Below are 19,857 nucleotides of genomic sequence, written 5' to 3' on the forward strand. Positions count from 1 at the left end.
TTATTCTATATAGAGCTTATACTTACCCTACAAATCCCAGTTTTTGAAACTTCTTTTTCAACTATAAATATGAAATCATTACTCTCTTGGTCATGGGCCTCAGAAACTCAAATTAGCAAATTCTGTAATCTGAAACCTTTTGAATCTAACAAAAGTTTTGGATATTAGCACCAAATATGCCATCCATTTAAAAATATGACTCTTCCAGTGCAGACTGGTACCCTCAGCCATTTTACTGATCACTCAATCAATATTAAATATTAATGTCTTCAAGCACTTTCTGACCTATTTCATATTAAAACCAATAACTCACCTTAGAAAAGTTCTTGATATAATTAACAATCTTTTCAGGCACACTTCCACAGCTGACCCACTTTAAAGTGGAGAAAATTAATACAAATAAAGGAGAATGTGCCACAGGATTATTTACCCTTATAATATTTAGAGCTGGTTAAAAGTAATTTAGAACTTCCCTTGAAACCAATTTAAAAAATATTCTCAAGAGTAACCTACACAGGATCAAAGTCCACTTAATATAATGAGACAATATGCCCATTATAAACTGCCAAACGATAAGACACTGGTCTGGGCTTGACAAAGGTAAATGACATTCAGATATTTATTGTTTATGGCAGCAGCCTTTAAGAAGCAGAATGCAAGACTCTTAATTAGAGTGCAGGAAGAAACTATCAAAGCTGCTATTTCTAAATTTTTTATCTGAAAGGAAAAAAAAAGCTTTATCAAATTAAATATTCAGATATTCACTGCTCCCCTCCCTTGGTGCTTCTTGTAAAAAGCTCCATACAAGATAGCCCCGTGATGATTCTGCAGAGACTACACAGTGAGAAGAGGTCAGAAGGGTACCTCACTTGTTTTACAGCAGTCAGTGACTTCTGATGTATTATGGTTTATGAGCTATAGAATGTCACTGATGCAGTTAATTTTAACACCCAAGACCTTACACAGCAGAGTAATTCTATTACAATACTTCGTAAAGAGATGGGGAGTGACCACGAAAATATTTTGCAACAAACAGAGATTTTATGATTATCTTGAAGCAAAGAATTTAATCAAGAGTTGACCTTTCAGAAAAAGAAAATGGTCTTTATTTGCTGATGTTTACTGGGACATACTACCTGTCAGTAGTATGCTACCTATGAGATGATTTAAAGAAGCCAAGGAGGAGAAGGAGGAGGAGCAGGAGAAAGAGAAGGACTACAAGAAAAAGAAGAAGAAACAGGAAGAAAACAACACACTTATTCTACAACTTGAAAATAAAAGTAACAAGTTAACATGGATCAACTCTGAATTTGAAAAGAACTCTAAGGAAAGATTATTTTGAAATTGGACATTCCTGAAAATATTTCTGAAAGTGGCTCACCTCACAACTCATATTTGTATCAAACTTAAGAATGGAAGTTTCATTCTCAATAAGATACTAGCAAATCGAATTCAACAGCATATAAAAAGAATTATTCACCATGATCAAGTGGGATTCATTCCTGGGATGCAGGGCTGGTTCAACATTCGCAAATCAATCAACGTGATACATCACATTAACAAAAAAAAAGAGAAGAACCATATGATCCTGTCAATCGATGCAGAAAAGGCCTTTGACAAAATCCAGCACCCTTTCTTAATAAAAACCCTTGAGAAAGTCGGGATAGAAGGAACATACTTAAAGATCATAAAAGCCATTTATGAAAAGCCCACAGCCAACATCATCCTCAACGGGGAAAAACTGAGAGCTTTTTCCCTGAGATCAGGAACACGACAGGGATGCCCACTCTCACTGCTGTTGTTTAACATAGTGCTGGAAGTTCTAGCATCAGCAATCAGACAACAAAAGGAAATCAAAGGCATCCAAATTGGCAAAGATGAAGTCAAGCTTTCGCTTTTTGCAGATGACATGATATTATACATGGAAAATCCGATAGACTCCACCAAAAGTCTGCTAGAACTGATACATGAATTCAGCAAAGTTGCAGGATACAAAATCAATGTCCAGAAATCAGTTGCATTCTTATACACTAACAATGAAGCAACAGAAAGACAAATAAAGAAAATGATCCCATTCACAATTGCACCAAGAAGCATAAAATACCTAGGAATAAATCTAACCAAAGATGTAAAGGATCTGTATGCTGAAAACTATAGAAAGCTTATGAAGGTAATTGAAGAAGACTTAAAGAAATGGAAAGACATTCCCTGCTCATGGATTGGAAAAATAAATATTGTCAAAATGTCAATACTACCCAAAGCTATCTACACATTCAATGCAATCCCAATCAAAATTGCACCAGCATTCTTCTCGAAATTAGAACAAGCAATCCTAAAATTCATATGGAACCACAAAAGGCCCCGAATAGCCAAAGGAATTTTGAAGAAGAAGACCAAAGCAGGAGGCATCACAATCCCAGACTTTAGCCTCTACTACAAAGCTATCATCATCAAGACAGCATGGTATTGGCACAAAAACAGACACACAGACCAATGGAATAGAATAGAAACCCCAGAACTAGACCCACAAACGTATGGCCAACTCATCTTTGACAAAGCAGGAAAGAACATCCAATGGAAAAAAGACAGCCTCTTTAACAAATGGTGCTGGGAGAACTGGACAGCAACATGCAGAAGGTTGAAACTAGACCACTTTCTCACACCATTTACAAAAATAAACTCAAAATGGATAAAGGACCTAAATGTGAGACAGGACACCATCAAAACCTTAGAGGAGAAAGCAGGAAAAGACCTCTCTGACCTCAGCCGTAGCAATCTCTTACTCGACACATCCCCAAAGGCAAGGGAATTAAAAGCAAAAGTGAATTACTGGGACCTTATGAAGATAAAAAGCTTCTGCACGGCAAAGGAAACAACCAACAAAACTAAAAGGCAACCAACGGAATGGGAAAAGATATTTGCAAATGACATATCGGACAAAGGGCTAGTATCTAAAATCTATAAAGAGCTCACCAAACTCCACACCCGAAAAACAAATAACCCAGTGAAGAAATGGGCAGAAAACATGAATAGACACTTCTCTAAAGAAGACATCCAGATGGCCAACAGGCACATGAAAAGATGTTCAGCGTCGCTCCTTATCAGGGAAATACAAATCAAAACCACACTCAGGTATCACCTCACGCCAGTCAGAGTGGCCAAAATGAACAAATCAGGAGACTATAGATGCTGGAGAGGATGTGGAGAAACGGGAACCCTCTTGCACTGTTGGTGGGAATGCAAATTGGTGCAGCCGCTCTGGAAAGCAGTGTGGAGGTTCCTCAGAAAATTAAAAATAGACCTACCCTATGACCCAGCAATAGCACTGCTAGGAATTTATCCAAGGGATACAGGAGTACTGATGCATAGGGGCACTTGTACCCCAATGTTCATAGCAGCACTCTCAACAATAGCCAAATTATGGAAAGAGCCTAAGTGTCCATCAACTGATGAATGGATAAAGAAATTATGGTTTATATACACAATGGAATACTATGTGGCAATGAGAAAAAATGAAATATGGCCCTTTGTAGCAACGTGGATGGAACTGGAGAGTGTAATGCTAAGTGAAATAAGCCATACAGAGAAAGACAGATACCATATGGTTTCACTCTTATGTGGATCCTGAGAAACTTAACAGGAACCCATGGGGGAGGGGAAGGAAAAAAAAAAAAAAGAGGTTAGAGTGGGAGAGAGCCAAAGCATAAGAGACTGTTAAAAACTGAGAACAAACTGAGGGTTGATGGGGGGTGGGAGGGAGGGGAGGGTGGGTGATGGGTATTGAGGAGGGCACCTTTTGGGATGAGCACTGGGTGTTGTATGGAAACCAATTTGTCAATAAATTTCATAAAAAAAAAAAAAAAAGAATGGAAGTTTCTATTCTGCTTTAAAATCTTCTAAAGGAAGAGTTCCAGAGGTTTTTGTTTCTTTTACTTTGCAAGAACAAAGGATGATATCAGGAAAGACTGACATTTCCTGGCACAATTACAAGAATATTCTTTGCATAACCAAAGGATGGGATTTAATGCAAACATCATGTTTTAGGAAAGTCAGCCAGTGCCACACTTCTCTCACCAATACAACTTTGCTACCTTTTCCTTCTGGACAGAGTTAAAACCAAATTTTGAAATAAGGAAAACAGAATGGGACCTTTGAAACACTCACGGTATCATAAGCCTTAAACTGAAATGAAAAATAAAATCACACTACACTGTCTAAAATGATCATTCATGTACTCCTTTTTTAAAAAATGTTTATTTATATTTGAGGCAGGGTACACATGTGTGAGTGCGCCAATGAGTGTGAGCAGGCGAGGGATAGACAGAGGGAGACAGGGAATCCCCAGCAGGCTTCAAGCTGTCAGTGTATAGCCTAATGGAGGTAGTGTGGTGAGGCCTGAACTCATGAATCCGTGAGATCACGACCTGAGCCAAAATCAAGAGTCGAATGCTTAACCGACTGAGCCACCCAGGTGCCCCAACACTCATTTCTTACTAAAATACTTTATTTCCTCATCTATTTCTTATCCTTTACAATTCTACTTTTTGAGTGTTTGCAAATGTATAGGACATATTAATACAGCGGTCCATATATACATAATTTACAAATAAGAGTACATGTTCTGGGTGAGTGCTCAAAAATATCTCATTGATAAGAGGGCAAAAAAGCTTAAAAACCATGGGCTTATGGTGCTGATATAATAGTGGGCTGCAAATTCCATCATGTGATTAGCTACAGTAATTGCATGTAAACAAATGGTTAAAAGTGCTGCATTTATACGATGTTAACATGAATTTTTTCCTATTAAGTTCCAGAACCACTATTTTAATGCCTCACAATTAATGAAATCACCGCAATTTTAGTCCTTACTGCAATCCTTATTTTAGGTTATTATAATAATTTAAAAACAATCCTTCTTCAGCCATGTAGTTAAATTGGGTACTTGACTTCCCTTTGTTGTTCCAGATAATGACAATTACTATGAGGTCTCTACAATGCTTCCCTTGTTTGAGGAAGACCATGAGTCACAAACTGAACATGAGAGTCATGTTAGAATTACAAATGTGTGTATACCTATTATACACACACGCACGTATGCACACACTTCTTTACATGAAAGTCCATTTTTCTGTGCTAAGGTCTAACTTAAACACAGGTAGTATGGATGGGTGGTATGGATGTCTACCATGATGATTTCAGGATCCTGAAATTCCATAGTGATCCACACTTATGGATCTAAAAGACGCCTGACTTCTTGAATTTCTGCATTCTGTCATAAACATCATCTCAGGAAAACTGATACAATTTATTAATTCTACTTTAACAAATGAGAAAATCAAAGCTTGGAGAAAGAAGATATGTGATCATGTTATTTTTTAATAGAGTCATATTCAGTAAAATGCAGCATTTTAAACACATAGTTTGGTGCTCTTGGAGAAATATTTATATTTGTCATACTATTCTTAAATTAGTGGAAGCAGGACTTCTATTCCCGTTCTTTCTGATGCCATTTTCTTAAATGCAATCAGCAAAGTCATAGAAATTGGCACTGTCAGATATTAAAAAATTATGGCAAATCTGTAATTCATAATTCATTTATTTCCCAAAGTCCATTTGCAGAGTGCCAACTAGGTATAAAAAGGCACTATGCTGACAGCTCTTGGGGACTGAGATTAGGACAGGACATTCTATGGCTCTCCAAGGAGAGAGGGCACCAACCCCAAGGGCACAGGCATAGAAAACTAAAGATGGGAGAACTCAAGAGCGTGTAATCATTTTGTTCAAGGCATACAGAAGATCTCTTATAAAATCATATGCTTTAAGGGTTCTGCAATAAATGCAGTCATATTTAAAAAGGAAGTGACACAACACTACACTGTACTCACACACAGCTATTGGAAATGATATCCACCTTAAAATGGTTTATGTAACTTTTATTGTACTTCCAGGGGGTAGAATAGATTTACGTTTAAGTTTTGGAAAACTGCTCACTGACAGAACCATTATAGTAATTGCACTGGGTCTGTTTATTAATTTGTCACAATTAAGTCAATAAGAGCTTTACTAATGTCCTATTACTTGATTAGTTTTGAAAGTGATTATCTTAAGAACTCAACTTAATTGGAAGCCTCTCAATTTACAAGGTACATTAAACCCTCAGTAGCATCTTAAGATTATTCAACATATGCAGGTCAATTACCAGTAATCACTGTTTTGTACAAATGTTCCATAAAAACTATAGCATGACATGACAAAGAGGGAAAGTGAGACCTAATTAATAATGCTAAACTCCAACTGACATTTCCAGGATAAAAGGGCAATATGAGCCTTCATATAAGGTCTTCCTAAAACTAGGTCTGTTACTAAAAATCAAATAAAGAAATGCTAGCAACTATCTACCTTACAGATGAAGATAATTTGTCATGATTGCTAAATCACCAAATTGCATTGCTTGTACTCATGCCCAGCTGCACATTAATTTCCAGATTAGTAAATTACAATTAATTCTTATTATTGCTCCATCACTTTTCTTTTTCTAGTTAATAAAAGAGACAGCAATCAATTCCTGTTCATCCCACTTTTTAGAACAGATCAACTACAACCACTACTGCATGAGCAGAAAACATGGAGTGGTTAATATACCCACTGAGAGTGTAAGGCTTTTAAAAATTATTGGCTGTAGTATAAATATTTTATATTGACCTTCCAATTCCCAAAGATTCAATATAGTTAGTTGAATATTTACAATGATTAACAATAATAAGGGCTGAGAAATTGCTTTGATACCTAGGCTGATTTCCAAACATCTAATCAAACGATTTCATAAACTTTTAAATTAAACTTTATTAATTAGATATTTGAAAGGTTTGCCCCACACTAAAAACATGAGCCTGGTCTTGAGATTAATCACAGGAAAATTGATTGCTGCTTCATTAAAAATCTGGGATAGCAGGCTCCTTGAAAAGATTATTCCACTGCTGACCTGTAAAGGCACTGTATGAATTATGTGTTCTGACTTGTTCCTAATTTAAGTCCTGTACACAGAATACATTTCCAATTGCCAAGTCTGATTTGCCACCAATTGTGTGAATACAGTGAACAAAGCTGAATCCCTAAAATACTAGTTCTGAGCATTTGAAAAACTTGAGATGAAAGCCACTTTGAGTTTGTTGCATTCAAATAACTATAATTGTCCTTAAAATTGTCCTGGGGAGTTAACTGCTTCAACAGTGGGATGCTGTGGGGGAAAGTAGTGGTCATATTTAACAATCCAGTTCCGTGCATTTTGTACCAAGGATCTATCTGCCAAGAACTGAATAGTGAGGAAGGCCTCTTACCAGCCTTCCCACATACCACAAGCCATTTTTTAAGGGATTTAAGCAGCCCTCTTGGGGTAGATTATCTCTCAATTGCCTACACATCACCTTTGATAAATTTTTGCACTTTAATTACTCATATGCTGTAATTTAGCTTTAAGTGTGGGCACTTCAGGAAATACAGAAAAAAAAAAAAACCCACACATTTTTTCAGCATCTAATCCATGGTTGAATAAAACATCAGCCAGTTTACTCCATTCACATGTCAACTTTCTGCCACTGCCCCACCGAAGCGCAGCAGCAGAAGTGGTCTGTGGCAGACGGGAATTCATGAAGCAAGAGGGTGGGGTGGTGTAGAGAAGTAATGAGGACTGTTAGAGGCTGTGTGCAAAGACAGATATGGTCTGCTCCTTCCTCCAGGGAATAAAAGACACTGAAAACCTCATTTACCTGGGTATTAACTTCAATTATGGCCAGAGGAGTGGGAAGAAATGGAACAGTTCAGACGCCATTAGGTTCTTGAAATTCTTACTGCCTCACAACGCATGACTAAGGAATAGCAAAGCATCCTTTATTCAGAATTTCTTGTCCCTTATGTCCCAATAAAGGAGGATATACACAAAGTACCTTTAAATTAAGTGTTGCTATCCTTATTTTCCACTTGCAATAAATAAATGCCTTTAGTTTGGTCAAGCTATGGAGTGCTTGGCACAGATATAGTGATCTGACGCTTGGCGAGAGAATTAAATGATCCAGAAGAAGCCTGGGTTCCCTCCTCCTCTTCTGATGGGAGGATGATCATAGCTTCTTGGGCTCTGGAATGCCCTCAGGTATAGGACCAGGTCACCAGCTGCTTAAAATAAAGTTGCTTTGCCTGAGCCATAGGAATGGCTTTTACACAAATGGCTCTCCTTTCTATGTTACCCCGAAGTCCTTCATTGAAAATGTTTTTTTGTTCCCCTCTATGCTAAAATGGACCAACATTTGCTTTCTAGTCTTACTGAATTAAAAAAAAAATAATAGTGCAAGGGAAAAAACATGTAAACTTTTTTTGGGGGTAATTAATGTCTGGAATCAGTGCTTTCCAGAAGAGGCAATAAACTGCTTAGAATTAATTGAAAGAGTTGGGTAATTATTAACAAAATAAACTAGTCATAGAAACAGAATCCTCCCTCCCCTCTCCTCCGCCACTCCTCACCCCTCAAGGATGTTTGGAGTTGGGGGCTTCACTGAGCAGCTCTGAGATTTAAGAAACTAACTAGCTCTTATGGCTCATTTCTTATATTACGATGGTTCTCAAAGTATGGTCCTTGAGCATCAGCAGCATTGGTAGCATCAGCCTCTGCGTCAGCTGGATCTGGGTAGAAATGCAAATTATTGAGACTTACCAAAAACCTGTCCAGTCAGAAACTCTTAGGGGGCAGCCAACAATATTTGTTTTTAACAAACTCTCTAGGCAATTCTTATACACTCTAAAATTTGAGAACTACTATTCTATTAAAGCTGGGTATTTTCATACCAATTTTCTAATATTTCTATATTTCTAAAGTTAAACTGACCATCAGTTGGGCAGGGAAATGTTTTCAAAGGTAATTGAGAAGAGAAATGAAGCTATTCTCAGCATATAAACACTAGACTTAATGCAGTGATTTTCAACCCCAGGTGAACATTGGAATAGCTGAGGAGATTTGAAAAATGCCAAGACCATACTCCAAGCCAAATGAAACAGACCTGGGGACAGGGAGGCAGCAAAAAATATGTATTTTTAAATGCCCTAGTTATTCTAAAGCACTGGAAAGGTTGAGAATCACTGACAGAAAGTAACCATAGCAGTCAGACCCTCAGTAGAAGTGAGACAGCCTAAGAACTAGGAAGGAGGGCTCTACAGATATTTACAGCAAGAGTGCACATACCTTCTTATGGACCAGGTTTATGCCATATTAATTAAACACTATCTAATATGTGGGACATGGGAAAAGACCATTGCCTTTTATTGCCTCACACACTTCTTAAATCTTATGGATGGAGCAGTTCTTATTTCTAGAGGAGACAATTCACCAATAAATATAATTTTAGAGAGGAAACTGAGATTGGAACCTATAGGCTGATTCCAAAATATTCTAAAAAATAACAAATATTTGAGTATGGAACCAGCACAATCCTACATGTACTACATGGAGACATTCTCTCTATATTTCCAGCTGGTTCTACAAATACCATCTCTCTTCCTGACCTCAAAAATGAAACTTGAGAATGGGTTATAAGCACTGAGTAGCTTAAAAACTTAAAAACTGCTATAAAAGAAGTATCAAGACCAAATTAGTTTTAGTTATGTGCTATTTTCTATAATATAAAATACTATACACACCACATAATTTTATAATGAAAATTGAGAAGAACAAAAATTAATAATAATTTCAACTTACATTTATTTCACACCACTTCGAAATGATATTTTATAATTAAACCATTAGATTTCCACAAAAAAACTTTATGAGGTCATTAGGATAAGTAAAATTACTATTATTATTTTACTTTATGAGAAGGTAACTCAGTTTAGTGACTTATCCAAGGCCAAGAGCTATATTGACAATGTTCATAAACAGCAGCTTTAACTATGGTACTGATATTCTAATGTCTGACATTGATAACTTTGTGCATGTCAGTATGAAAACCTTAAAATATAGTTATTATTAAAACATTCAATAAGGAAAAATAAAAACAGAGTAGGTTAGCTTAAGATGCTTGGAAAAAGTGGAACTTCCTTCTTTTCTAGGGTTGCTTGAACTTTGAATTTTTAGCAGATCCACAAAATATATAAATAAAAGATAAAGATAAGACACAACACTGATTTTACACTCAGGTTGTATCACTGCTACAGAACCTTTTTCAGCATTTTGCATCAGAATATTAGAGAATCATTAAATAAGTCTGATCTGTTCATGTTCAAAAAATTTGTTTCTTGATTTTTAAAATATTATTCTTGTGACTTAAAGTCTAAGATTGTATTTGCTTCATCTTAAAATTTAATAAGTTTAATAATATGAACATTTATATTTCAACTCTCAAATAAAACACAGGGAGATATATGGAAAATATTTTTAAAAATATTTAGCTTAATTAGATGGTCTTTCATAGTTTGTGTCTACTGAAACCAGCTACAATAATACTTAAGCATTTACACCCCAAAGTAAAACCCAATAAGGGGGCTACTGCCTTTTGTTACTATAGTACATGCTTCACACAGGATAATCTTTCACTATTAGAAAACCTTAAGCTATGTAGTATTCTTAATTAAGGCCCCATTTCAGTTAAAGTAAAGCAATTTGCAATTTAATTATAATAATAATACAAATTGCAATGTAACTAATGATACAATATGCTGTTGTGTTGCATAATTAGAGCAGTCAGTAAATAAGGTTTTACAAAGCAGGAAATAAGAATAGGTGAAGGAGTTGTGCTCATTCATCACCTTGCTGACTAACGAGAGCTGGAACGGAGATCAGTCACTTCCCAGCACATCCCTTGATGTGCGCCACAAAAGCACACGCTATAGACAGTTCCACTAACCTAATATAACCACCAGGCAAGTGTCAGTTTGGAAAAATCCACAAAGAGAAACAAGTGATAAAATAGTATATAGCTAAAACTAACTCATTTATCAAGAAAGACAGAATAATTATTAGGAATGCCCAGATTGTAGGCCTTGTGATAGAAATGAGTAATGGGAACATTAACTATATTATTTTAAATTAAGAACACACTGGAGAAAACTCCAAATCTAGTAAGTTTACTCTATCTAGGCTTGAATTACACCTAGAAATATGGAAATAGTGAAATGCTTTATTTTACAAACCACAGAGGTGATTTTTCTTCTGTAGGGTGGAGAAAAAGAATGCATAGGGCCTCCTGTTCACAGTAATAAGATCAGACATCAAATTTTGACATTTGCACATTAGAGAAATTGAGTTCTACCAAAAATCTAATCTACTAAAAAGGCCATGCTTTCCTTTTAACAGAGGTGTTATATAATACACACATCTTCATTCTGCTATTGTATTGGTGAAGCTGGTATGTTAGTCGAATCAGGTCCTGTGTATGACACCCAGGTATCTGTTCAAATTACCGCTTGCTATTAAATCACAATTCCGATTAACTTACAAGATAATATAGCAGCTCTTGAATTAAGAATTATTACAGATGTAGCAAAAGAGATAATTATATAACTATTTTTTCTGAACAGATTTTTGGGACAGAATTCCTAATGTGGAACATGAGTAAATTATTTAGATTCTCTGCTATTCTCAGTTTGCACAAATGCTGAAAACCAATTTGGCTTATTGGTGTTTTGGCTCCAAATGCATAAACCTCCTCAATTCAAACTACTGCTTGCTTTAAATTCAACTCGGTGAGTACTTATTATCTCTCCTTGGCACAGACCAGTTTACATTCATCAGTTACTTGAGTGAGTGTATAATATAGTAACATATAAAAAATATATTCTGCTTTACCAACCAGGCCGTGAATACCCTGAGGGAAAGATCATGTCGGTTGTCTTTTTAAATAAAGTGAAAAGAAACAGAAAATCTTCCCAGGACCCAGTACAGAAACTTTATCACAGCAGGGACTAAAATAAATGCTTATTTCTTACAACAGAAAGGTAAAGAAACCAATTATCTTCAGGCAATAATCTGAATACTAGAGGGATGTGAATAGATAACACCAATAAGTTCACATTTTTTGTTAGCATATAGGTGTTGGCAAAGAGCAGCATCCCTATTTTTAAAATTGAGAAGCAAGAGAACTATGATATTACAGACAGAATATTCTATACCGCTCCCATCGTAATTATTGCCAAAATTCTCAAAGCCAGTCAACAGTGAGTATGTAGCTACTGTATTCTAAAAAGCACCCTCAAGCACTTTTTTTCTTGTGGGAATCATTCCACAGACACTCCCTTATTCTGAGAAGATAATTAAGAAAATATGTTTTTGCCAGACATATTTTTCCCCTCTCCTTTGAAAATTTTACTGGTGACAGCCGTCAAAAAACTAGAAAAGAAGCTCCATGCCAGCTGTCCCTTATCCTCTGGCACATACTGTAAAAATACAGATACTCAGAGGAAACAGCACATATACACAGGTTGACATGAACCACACATCCTGAAAGGCACTTATTACAGATAAATATGAAACTCTGGCTTCTTTTCCTAGAGGATATTCTTTAAGGTAATAAACAAGCCTCACAGCCGGACGGAGAATGAATTCTATGAGTATACTTGATTACGCAAAGGGATATGAGGAATTTCAGTGGATTGATATCACTATTAATTCTGCCATGGCTTATTTTGTGAATTTGGGCAAGTCAGTGCTATTTAGTAAATGGGATTGAGAATGGAAAAAATGTATAATAAAAAATTTCATACAAATCGCCCAGGAAGAAATTAAAAGTGTTCCCATCAGCTCTTGAGTGGTCACCTAATTTCCTCTAGTTTTACGGGAAAACATTAGAGAATATAATAAAATGACACATTAGTTTTTAACATATATAATTTTCCTGTAATCTTTGAACTTAAAAAATTCTAATGTAAAATACTATACATTCAAAATAAGCTTTTAAAAAAAACTCCATGCCCCAGCTGATGAATTTTCAAGAGGTATAGACAATAGAGGATAATAGAGGATTCCTCAGTATTTAAGTTTTTAGAAGTATTCCTTTGTGTACTGAAAACTACCTCCACTATACACGAAGGATAGTTTTAACTAAGGAAAAAGCCTCTTGGCTGTTGGAAGCAAACACTAAGTAAAATTAAATATGCTTGAAAAGAATCTAATTTCTTATGCTTATTTTGAGAGAGGCTAGAACTAACTGAATGATACGTGCACCTTACAATAATTGACTGAACTTGGGCAATGATGGAGGTGCACACCTCTCTCTGCTAGTTTCAGCAGGGCCTTATTTAATTACCCTCCAGGAAACAATGCAAATTAGTTCCGCAGAATCTTAGAGTAGAAGTTGGAGAGATCATTCACGTCAGTATTTTAAACTTAGGGTTCTTAGGTTCTAGGTGGGCTCCGATGGTGCTGTTAGCTTTTGGAAATTGTGCAAAAATATGTGTAGTCAGGAATGTGCATTTTATGAGGAGAGGGCCATGTTCCATCAGAATTTCCAAATGGCCTATAAACCTGAAAAGGTGCACGAAGCAACTACTGAAGTGGCCTAACTTCCAGTTTACAAATAATCCTGGGGAGCTGAAATGATTGCTCGAAAGACGCTCAGAGTGGCTGTAAAATACCTGGAACCAGGTCTCCTGATAACCACTTAACTCAGTGTATTATTATGCTTATATCATTTTTTTTCTCAGAGGGTAAGTAGGAAAAAAAAGTGTTAAATGTGCAAAGTGTTTTCATAACCAGGTCTTATTTCAGGTGGCAGAGTCGTTTCTAGGTCAGAGTATTTTCTATAAATACAAAGTCCAAAGATATAGAAGCCTATTATAGGTGATCTACATGAGCCAAATAAAAAACTCACGGACCTCCAAACAAACACCATACTGCCTCCAGGCCAAGCACACACCCACTCTTGCTTTGAGTCCCTGCAGTGTATGCTATGACCTTCAAGGTGGAAGAGAGAGCTGTCAGACCTCTAAAGGGAAAAGCGGATCCTGAGATATCACATCATACAATAGAGAACTCAAGTTAACATGGCCTACTTTGGTGGACTCTCCCTCTCCCTGCCTTACTGACTTAACATCCCCACCTCAAACACACACACACACACACACACACACACACACACACACACACACACACACAATTATAAACAGGTACAGTGTGATGTCAGGTATCGATATATAACATACAAATGAAAACAAAGCGTCACATTTAACTGATTTATTAACCAAATAATTAATTTCACTGACTATTTAAGATTAATTTCAGGAAAGAAAGTCACTAAAATAAGTAATTTAGAATAAATGTGCATTAATCCTGCCAAATCACCCTGCACATCCTCTTGGCATTTCTAAAAACAAGAAAACTTTTTAATGTATTGATGTGTGTATAAATGTCTAAGTACATATTCTATCTCTACCATTTATATACAATATGATGTTAGGCAAATTACTTAATTTCTCTGCGGTGCAAGTCCCACTAGTAAAATGGAGATAACAATGGTATTGACCTTTTTGGGTCACTGTGGGATTGAATATGGTGATACACGCAAAGACCCTAGAACAAAGCTTGACATTTTATGATAATAAAATAGCTATCATCATCATCACCACCACCACCACCACCACAAGGAGGTACGTATGTAACTAATTACTTATGGGGGAGAAGGGGTTAAGAAGGCAGCTTAAGATAAGACTGTTTATTGGCAAACTATTCAACTATCATAAAAATTCAAACTACTCCCTGGGAAAATACCAGAAAGTCTGTTTAGCCCAGGTTTTCTTGGAGCCAAATTCCCATGGACTTGGCATAACAAGATTCTCCACCCAAATGGGATGAGAAGGTTGGGCTGATCTGGGTCAGTGGAGCAGTTCCATTCCCTCCTTACAACTGTGGGCAGGCCAGCTCCAAGTGCTCCCCACCTGTCACACCAGTTCCTTACATGGGAGATCTGATTGGTCCAAGGTTCTGGCTCTGCAGTATCTCTGCCAGCAGCCTAATTGAAGTAAGTGCTCTTAGGACTTGGATTCTTTGGAAGTGAAATGCTTTGACAATGATTTTAAAGATAATGGGATGTTCTTGGTATCTACAGGGAGACAATATTCAACATCACCATGAATAGTGAAAACCTCAAATCACGTTTGGCTTGGATGATTCTGTTGGGGTCATACCATCCCATGATAGGGACCCATCTAAGGCCTGGAAAACTGCTAGCTTCCAACACTAGGACAGATGCCAAGACTCCCAGTGGTATCAGTCACTGACATCATACAAGAAATTATCCATCCAGTTAAACCACAATTGAATATTCCAACTTAAAATATGTTGTGAAAATGAAGAATTTTACCTTTTTATATTCAGCAATGCCCAAGGTATTCCAGAGGGAGTATGAAACGCAGGTAGCAATTTTACCCCAAGTTCCACTGCTTTCTTTCGAAATATCTGAAAAGTTAAACAGTTACGTAAGCTACTATTGTAAGCAAAACAAAAAAGTGTTATATTATCGTCTCACATTTAGTACTTTTCTACTTTAAAATTTTCTTTATATGAAAAAATAAGTTTCTCAAATTAATAGAATTACCTAGTAAAGCAAGAATGGTCCAGGGGCCACTGTGCTGTGGGGAATTTATTACTAATCTTGGTTGCACATTAGCATCATGTTGGGAGATCTGAATAATACGGACGTCTGGATCACACTCTCAAGATTCTAAATTCTATGGTTTGAGGTTCCCGGAACACAATTTTTTTTAAGCACCACAGGTGACATCAGATGATTCCAACATGCAAACCAGAGGCAGAACCAGGGCTGCTGGAGGGTAAGTCCTGGACTGAAAATCGGGAGATCTGGTCCTGTCCCATCTTTACTGATTCAGCAGAGCACAGAGAAAGGAGAAGTTTTAAAAACATATTATTACAAGTAACCTATATGTCCTCTCAGTTCTTTGCAGTTTTAACTTCCTCTGATGTTAAGTGTAGGTGAAATGGAAGACACAAAGTTAAATTAGGTGCAAGTTATGCCCAGAATTTATAAGGAAGATGATATATGCACATAAATATCTAGAATATAGATAGAACGACAACTGGAGATAAAATCATCTGGGAGTTCAGATGCACTCTGTAATGCTCTATGGTGAAGACAGCATTTAGATGAGGGCTGTACTCAGCATGTAATGGGACTAGGAATACTAGAAATTAAGGCAGGAAGTGGAAGCGGTATCCCTGGGGGCCGTCAGTGTAATAAACACAGACACAGGCAAGTGGGGACCTGTAGCAGAAATGGAATAGGTCAGCTTGCCTAACCAAAAAAAGAGGGAATACTGGTAAACAAGGTCAGACATATACAACATGGGCCCAAACTGTGGAGTGTCATAAACATAAGTCTAAGAATTCTATTCTGTTAAAATGGGAAAATATCAAAAGTTTTTAAGCAGCCAGTTCACTTGAGCACATTGTGCCTTAGGAAGGGTAATGAGATGACATCCATTCAGTCTCACTGAAGGAAGGCATGCTACAGCTTTCCCTGTGACAGTTGAAGCAGCAAGCAGGTGCCTCGCCCCTTCTCCTTCCTATACTGTATAGGACTGAGCATGGTGGGATGGGAACTTAACTATTTCCCTTTGCCTCTTGCTCAAACAACGGAGATGTGAGAAAGGCTGGGGAAACCCTGAAAAGCATGGAAAAAATGAAAACAAAGTCCTCTCCCAGACAGTGGAAAAGCATTCTTTAAACCCCCTGTCAAAGAGGTCTTGTGTAGCATCTCCAGAGGGAACGGTTCCAGTCCATAATTTCCTGCTGTAAGTCCTGAGTCCCCCCACAGAGAAATCCTGGCATACACTTGGGCTCCCAGAATGAATATACTCCAGTAATACCAATGTTGATGCTATTTTGAAAACCCTACTCTTTTGCAGACTCTCATTTAGTAATGAAAATTAAGGAAGTAATGAGTTTTACTGTAAAGTTTTGGTTGACAATCAGTTTAGATAAACTAATTCCTGGTATAGAAATGAGGACACAGACATTTGTAATACATAGAAAGCACTAGAAAACAGAGGGGTTTTTTTCCCCCACAAATTACTATAACTCTCTTTAAAGTGGACAATTTCCCATTTCAATCACTAACAGTATATCGAAGGAGAGGAGAAAAAAAAAAAAAACAAAAAACAACAGACCCAAAGATATATTCTTCTCTTTCTCTGCCTTACTCTATAGAATTCTACATTCTTTTCTGCTGAAAGGGATTATCCAATCACCGCCCAGCCATCTGTTGACTTCCTAGTTTCACTTTTTAAACTGTTAGTTAATTAACTCCTTTTTCAAGAAACTTACATAAGATGGAAGTCAAACGATGCAATTAAAATACCATCGTGGATATTATAACCATATGGCGTGGGAGGTTAAGGATGAAGGCTTTGAAAACACAATGCCTATACCTGAATATTAGTTTCAACTTCTTCAAATTGGGTATTCTTGGACAAATTGCTTAATCCCTCTATGCTAAGCTTCCACATCTATAAAGTGGGGATAACAATAGTATTTACTGGTGTGCCTGGGTGATTCAGTCAGTTAAGCATCCAACTCTTGATTTCATCTCTTGTCATGATCTCACAGTCTTGAGATCAAGCCCTGCATCAAGCCCTGCTTTGGGCTACACGCTGAGCATGGAGCCTCCTTAGGATTCTTTGTCTCCCTCTTCTTCTGCCTCACCCCCCCTCTCAAAAAAAAAAAAAAAGCCCACAGTTGCATTTACTATTTTAAAGATTGTGGAAAGAAATGACTGTTTCTATATTGAAGGATCTTAGGACACGCAGCAATCACATTAAAAGGTTAGCTGTATCATTACGGTGATAGTGATAATGGTATTTCCCTAAGAACTTTCCCTAGAAGGAAATGCTTAAAATTCTTTCTTGTCTTGGCTTTTATCCCACTGCTGTTTTGGTAGCTTCTCCTCAGGTTGTGTGTGTGTGTGCTATGACCCCATTACACATACTCTTATTATCAGCATTCATTCTCAAGAGCTAAGCCCTCAGTTCTCATCACCTGTTTGCATTTTCTAATTCAACCTTCCATGTCAGCTCTAGTGCTATACTTCTACTTGTGTACTCACATCACCAATTTGGGTATCTTGTTGTCTTCTGAAACAACATGTCCAAGATGAAATAATCACTTAATATTCCAGGCAAACTTCCCCAGTTCCATCACTGACACTGTTCAACCAGCCCGTGGGTCCCAAGAGAGGAAGCATTTTGACTATTGATTTATCACTCTTTAGTCATCAAATGTCAATGTTCATTTCCCCGAAATGTCTCATATCCAATTCATTCCCTTTCTGTGATATGAGCATAGTCCTCATTTTCATCACCAGGTACAATGAAATGGTATGATAAAAAAAAAGAAGGCCCTCTTGGGGCGCCTGGGTGACTCAGTCAGTTAGGCGTCTAAATTTGGCTCAGGTCATGATCTTGTGGTTTGTAAGTTTGAGTCCTGCATCAGGCTCTGTGCTAACAGTTCAGAGCCTAGAGCCTGCTTCAGATTCTGTGTCTCCCTCTCTCTATGCCCCTCAGTGAGCGCGCTCTCTCCTTCTCTCTCTCTCAAAAATAAACATTAAAAAAAAAAAAAAGGAAGTCTCCCATTCTCCAGGATTTCCCTTCCTGTTTCCATTAGTCTGTATCTGTATTACCGAATCTTTTTACTATACGACTTTCTTCTTCAAGAAACAATAATGATTCCCTCTTGTCTAAAACATCAGGTTAAAACTGATCTGCTGACTTTTCAATGACCTCTATGAATGAGACCAATTTATTGTCTTCCTTCTCTCTAAGACCACTCTGGCTCCAGCTTGAGTCTTCACGGTCTTGGTCACTCATTCAAGGTCCATCCACTTTAGTATCTTTTTTTTTTCTTAAGTGATTTTCCTCCTAACTTTACTGAGATACAATTGGCATGTAAAATTGTATATACCATGATGATCTGATGCATGCATACACTGTGAAATGATTACTACAATAAGCTTAGTTAACATCTCTATATTTTTGCATAATTCCTTTTTTTGGGGGGGGGTGGTGCAACCTTTGTATACTTATTTGTAGAGTCTCTCACCTTGAAACACCCTTTTCTACCTCCTGGTGACCAATCCAAATTCACCCATTGCTCAAGGCCCAGTCTAAATCTCAACTCCAGACCAAGATCTTTGCCTTATGTGAACTCCTACACTGACAACTGGCATCACATAATGTAGCATTTGATTACAGAAATCAAGATATAGATCTCTAATGCTTTCTTGTGTGACTCTCTTGTACCCCCAAGACTGGCTCTACCATGACTTCAAGAGGCGCCTGGGTGCATCACTTAACTTTTCTGGTTCTTGGTTTCCCCAGTTAAATGGGCTTATAGAAAAGCAAGTACTCTAAAGTCATAAAGCTAGTACTAAAATGGGACTCGCAAAAAAGCAAACCTATTATCATTTTTGTAAAGATAGGAAGTGTTAATTTGCCATCAAATTCTTAGTCAACCTTGGTTTCCAGGATTTACTGGCACTTATGTTTGGTAGGGAGGATTTTATAAAGATAGCAAAAAGAAAAATGACAGTTAATAAAATGCAATCCATGCTGATAATAGAAGATTATTTTCTTTTTTTTTTAAATGACCATTAAAATCAAATAGTTTTTGTACAACATGTACCAATCAATTTGAGATGGGCAGACACTTACGACCCACAAGGAAACTTCAAAAAGATCCTGCATCATAGAGATTCTGGTGATATCCATAGCAAAAAATTAAAACTAATGTAATCTGCTGAAAGAAGGGTAGTAAAATATGATGAAATAGCTTCTAAAATAATCTTTCAAGCATGTATCTAACAAATAGGTTTA

General features: G+C 37.0%; 1 protein-coding gene across 1 annotated transcript in view; it reads right to left on the bottom strand.

The window, feature by feature from the left end:
- MAN1A1 (mannosidase alpha class 1A member 1) overlaps positions 1-19,857 on the bottom strand; it is a 165,730-nt gene that overhangs the window by 57,124 nt on the left and 88,749 nt on the right. Inside the window, exon 5 of the mRNA XM_030316249.1 lies at positions 15,336-15,430. Coding sequence (XP_030172109.1) covers positions 15,336-15,430 — 95 coding nt within the window. The remainder of the gene's footprint in view (positions 1-15,335; positions 15,431-19,857) is intronic.

Source organism: Lynx canadensis, chromosome B2 (assembly GCF_007474595.2).
Source record: "Lynx canadensis isolate LIC74 chromosome B2, mLynCan4.pri.v2, whole genome shotgun sequence".
In the NCBI taxonomy this organism is placed as follows: domain Eukaryota; kingdom Metazoa; phylum Chordata; class Mammalia; order Carnivora; family Felidae; genus Lynx; species Lynx canadensis.